Raw genomic sequence first — 5,149 nt, 5'->3', positions numbered from 1 at the left:
AGATTTTACATTAAATAAATTATCTAAGAATTTTTGTAAACATCGTGCGCTTGCTAAATCCGTAAATCGCACCAATTAGTTTGAATGCAAATAAAGTTGCTGCTTTGTATCCTTTTTATCTTATACATTTTGATGTGATGTCTTCCAATGCCTCTATGCCTCTATCGAATCAAATTATTTTCCAAGTTCAGAAATCACGAATATTGGAAACTGATCAACTATCTTAGATTTTTAGAATCATAATTTAATTCCTAAAATTTACAAGTTTTTCGAAAATTTTGAACTTTTGCGTGGGCGGACGTACGATCTCCTATTGCTCATGCATACAAAGTTTTCTCCGACCAAAAAAGAAAAGGTGTTAACAAGTTTTTGAAAAGTTCTGATTATAGTATGCCATTTATCACATCATTTCCACGTTTTAAATTAGAGTATTATAATAGGTCGTGCTTGAAAATATAAACTTCTAGTCAAATTTGAGTGTCAAATTCAATAAGTTGAAACTTTTCAAGACACGAAGAGAAAATTGACCCATTCGTTTTCCATATTTCAAAAGAATATTCACTAAAGTCAAATGTCAATTGGAGCACCAAATTCCTGTCTCCCTTCACCTTCCTGGAAATGGAAAACGCAGTTTCATCTCAGCTTTATTGAGTGTTTCTTGCACAGCCTCTTCTATCTCTGCAGCTCCAATCTTCCAAAAAATACAATAAAATACAAAATTTCAGTATTATTATACGGAAAATTCTATTCTAATCCTTGGCATTTAATTGTAATTTTTTTAATATTAAATAGGTTGTAATAATTATTGAGTTTTTGTTTTGTTTTTCTAGGTTATATATTGATCCCCATAAATAATAAAAATGTTATTTATTAAGTTCCCATAATAAGAAAAGTCATATATTTTTCATTGTGCGTGAATTTCTCTGTATATATGTATATGCGTATTACGTAAATATGTATGTTTAGATACTATAGTTACGTACCGATACATTTGTATCGATATATTCGTACCGAAAGTTATGTACCGATATATTCGTACCAAAACTTACAAACTGATACTTCTGTACCTATGAGTAAAATAAGGTACCTAAAATTATGTACCCATACATTCGTACCGATACTTCCGTACCTATGAATAAAATAATGTACCGAAAGTTATGTATAAATTGTTTCTGTTTTGTTGTTAAATTTTTTTTAATAATAAGAATTTGAATTTGAATTTTGAATAAATCTTTATCTATTAATATGATTAGAGTGCAAAAAAAAAACATTAATTATGGATGGGTAAAGAATTTCGAATGGTAAGTTTATAAATAATAAATGTGCTATAATTACTTAAATATGGTAAATTTTTAAAATATGAATTAATATTAGATTTTGAAAACCATTCAGGTTAAAATCTAAAAACAATCTTGTTGTTGAAGTCCTAAAATCTAAAAGTCCCAGGGGTGAGTGGTGAGAAACACCATGTGTGCATTTTCTTATATTCAATTAATTTATGAATAAGACTTGTTCCATCTTCCCATCCTATGTATGTCCATGCAAAGCACAAAGCTTTAAAACGTAGTTGTCATTCTTGGCCAAGAAAGAAACGTAATGACCATTTTAAATAAAATAGAGTAGTTGGTTAGGACAATCTGATTGTCGTTTGGCACTCAAATTGAAATTCTCTTTTCCGTATATTAGATTAGTTGTTAAACAAAAAAGGCTAAATAGTTAAAATGGTTCCTGAGATTTGCATAACTCATCACTTTGGTCCTTAACATTTCAAATCGATAAAAGTGGTCCCTAAGATTGTCCACCATCTATTATTTTGGTTATTCCGTTAAAAACTCCGTTAAGTGTTCCAGAGCTCTTAGCCGGAAGTTTGGGCAATTTTCAAGGCTTCGTAACTCAATCGTTTCTTAACCAAATTCGACCCATAATATATCAAAATGAAGATAGGAAAGTGTAAAATAAGATTATACCTATTTGGAAGCCCAATGGCTGCTGGCGAGACCCTTTCATAACTTCTTCAATACTCAACGAAATCAAGTGATTCAAAAACTAAAATCATACTTCTCGACGAGACGAAGAGAATGGTACCTTTTTAGAAGGCTAAATCACTATGTTTTGGCCGGAAAAAGGCTTGAAAGTGACTGTCTTGGTCTCGAGTTAGCCACTTTCGAGCCGTTTTCCGGCCAAACTATGACAATTTAACCTTCTAAAAAGATACTATTCTCTTCGTCTCGTCGAGAAGTATGATTTTAGTTTTTGAATCACTTGATTTTGTTGAGTATTGAAGAAGTTATGAACGTTAAGTTTACCTAGTTTCCAGTGAGTTTTCCAGTTTTCCTTCTGACCAGGCAACTTTGAGGCTATTTTCCAGCCATTTCTGGCAGCCATTGGGCTTCTAAATAGGTATAATCTTATTCTACACTTTCCTATCTTCATTTTGATATATTATGGGTCGAATTTGGTTAAGAAACAATTGAGTTACGAAGCTATGAAAATTGCCCAAACTTCCAGCCAAGAGCTCTGAGACATTAACGGAGTTTTTAACGGAAAGACCAAAATGATGGATGGTGGACAATTTCAGGGACCACTTTTATCGATTTGAAATGTTAAGGATCAAAGTGATGAGTTATGCAAATTTCAAAGATCATTTTGGCTATTTAGCCAACAGAAAAAGTACTAGGTATTATGAAATTTTTTATTTTGTTCAAATTTATCTTATTTTATCAAAATCAGATGAATTAGTATGAGTGAAATTTAAAAGGGAAATCATCTATGCTACTCCTTTTTATTTAATTTTGATAACAAGTGTCCAATTTGTGGTGTGAAAAAAGGGTAATGTTAAGAAGACTACATTTGTAAACAAAATTTACGAACTAAATGATGTGCTACCAATAGAATTGAGCATGTTTATCAACGCTTAAGTAATAATTCAATCATCATCTTCCGTGTCATTTAATTTGCAAAATTTTGTCTCCCTAGCATTATCCATGAAAAAATAGCAAGAATTTATGATAACTTCAAAATTATGTGCATGCATTCAAGTACCTTGGTTTCAATTTCCAGTTCTGCTGAAAACTCCTCAGGGGAGAAATTAGAGTGAACATTTCTGGCTTTCAAACCCAAATATTGCAAGCACTTAAGAACCTCCAACATAGATTCAATTCCTGATGTAGGATTAGCCACCTTTAATCTAATCTTGCTCCATTTCACTCTTTCCTTTTCATTTTCTACCAAAAGCGCTTCCAGCTCCACGTTCCTCTTGATCAATTCCTCCTTGTACCTCTTCAGCTGCTGAATGTTCATAGCTGTCATTTGCACAATCCAATTCTTATCACTCTGCAACATGTAGAATTGGAACACCAAACAATTATATAAAAAATTTCTTGCTCATTTGCGCAATTCAAAATAGTTATGTGCTCCTCTTAATTTTTCGTAGGAGTGATATTTGCACATCATTTTTCATCTTCTGAACACCCCTTTAATTCTGGCTCTTGAATCTCTTTTAATTTGTTCATCAACTCAATGTCTAGAAAAAACAGAAAGATGTGGATCACTCCAATAAAAACACTTTCATGAAAATAAGATTAAGAAACTATAAACAAGCAGTGCAGTATAACTATTTTGGAGTGCTGATAACGGATATTAAATTTAGTTTAATGTGGTTAACTGAATATACCCACCCTGGTTCCATTGGGCAGTAAAGAATGCAAGGCTAAGTAGCTCTGCTTCTGCTTCTCCCTCCTCATGCGCTCGTTGATCATGTGGCGAAAACCCCGGTGTTTGCCGTCTGGTTCGGCTTCATTTCTTGCCGTTGCAGGTTGCCAGCTTTTCCTCAAGAATTGCAGCATCCTCTTGTTCGTATTCATGGATTTTGTGACATCACTGGGAAGCTTATCAATGACGGGTGTATTTGTGTACAGCACAAAAGCGCTTTGATTCGGTACTACTGGAGGCCTCTCGTCATACCATAACAATTCACCTTCCAATGCTTTGAGGATATATTGGTCCATTTCCTTCTCTCGCTCTCTCTCTCTGACAGATGTGTGTGTTGTGCCGGGAATTTCAAATTTCAGTTATAAGGCACTTGTCGACCTGGGTTTGATGCAATTAAAAAGCATTTAACACGTGGTCAACTATGTGGTTTTGGTCATGGAGATTTCTCGGTCAAAATAATACATATATTATTCCCCTATACGTACATGATTGACTTTGGAGTCGTTTTGTTGGGCTGATATAAATAGTTGAGTTGATTATTCCCCTATAAGTCAAGTTAACATTTTATATTACTATTAATTTTTGTCTTATTATCTTTACAAAAAAATCAATATAAAAAGTTAACGTGGCTTAACCGTGACTGCACAAAATAGGACAGGATAAGAGTGTATGAAAAATGGGAGGGCAGAGAGGCCGGGTCCTTATTGTACACATATAAAATGTTCATTTTAAGTCTACGTCAACGGCATGTTTACTTGTAAGAAATTTGACAAACATATACTTCATCAAATTTCAAACATGATTGAGAGTAAGACGAAAAATTAAGTTAGTTCGTGTTTAGTCTTAAAATTGCAGTAGTAAGCTGAAGTTGTTCGAGCTCAATGTCGTTGCGAGGGTGAAGTTGGCCAGGCTTTTGAGCTAAATCTCGTATGGACAAGTCTTTAAAGGAAAGTGAGTCCAATACTTTAAAAAAAAAATATAAAAAAAAAAAAACTGAAAACTACTTGCGATGTCCACTTCACCTTGAATTTTATTCTTTTGTTTATTCAAGTTTCAGCAATTAGAAAAATCTATTTCTCTAGTCTCACCGCATAAATTCTTTTGCAAAATATTAGCCAAATCAAACGATTGTAGTATCTAATTGTGCTAAACAAATGACGCATATAGTATATTAATAAACATTAAAATGCCATCATGAGAATCAAATTGATAAACGATGTCAAATTAAAATTTGATATTTGCAAGAATAATGTATGGAGTGAATTTGAAAAATACATACAAGTAGTCCTAATTTCTTGTAAAATATGAGATCTCTTTTCTTACATGCTCGTATGGAATTCATCTATGCAAATAGTCTTGGAAGAAACTTGACAAATAGAAAAAAGTTTATTCATTTTAAGTCCATGTCCACGGCATATTTCCTTGAAATATATAGTTC

At 32.8% G+C, this 5,149-nt stretch overlaps 1 protein-coding gene across 1 annotated transcript; it reads right to left on the bottom strand.

The window, feature by feature from the left end:
- Positions 1-461: 461 nt before the first annotated feature.
- Positions 462-4,079, bottom strand: LOC103425713 (transcription factor bHLH92-like). Its single transcript, XM_008363801.4, has 3 exons — positions 3,678-4,079; positions 3,043-3,333; positions 462-691 (listed from the first exon to the last, which is right to left on the bottom strand). Exons 1-3 carry the CDS (start codon positions 4,005-4,007, stop codon positions 605-607), a joined length of 708 nt encoding a protein of 235 aa, XP_008362023.3. The 5' UTR covers positions 4,008-4,079; the 3' UTR covers positions 462-604.
- Between the last annotated feature and the right edge of the window lie 1,070 nt (positions 4,080-5,149).

This window comes from Malus domestica, chromosome 16 (genome assembly GCF_042453785.1).
Source record: "Malus domestica chromosome 16, GDT2T_hap1".
NCBI classification, from domain to species: domain Eukaryota; kingdom Viridiplantae; phylum Streptophyta; class Magnoliopsida; order Rosales; family Rosaceae; genus Malus; species Malus domestica.
This window is presented reverse-complemented; position numbering and strand designations above follow the sequence as displayed.

Bases quoted from the DNA above. Each gene is read 5' to 3' on its own strand.
- LOC103425713 (XM_008363801.4), bottom strand. From the start codon at position 4,007: ATGGACCAATATATCCTCAAAGCATTGGAAGGTGAATTGTTATGGTAT. The intron at 3,334-3,677 runs GTGGGTATATTC...TACATGTTGCAG, and splicing joins TACTGCCCAATGGAACCAGG to AGTGATAAGAATTGGATTGT. The intron at 692-3,042 runs GTACTTGAATGC...ATTTTTTGGAAG, and splicing joins AACTGGAAATTGAAACCAAG to ATTGGAGCTGCAGAGATAGA.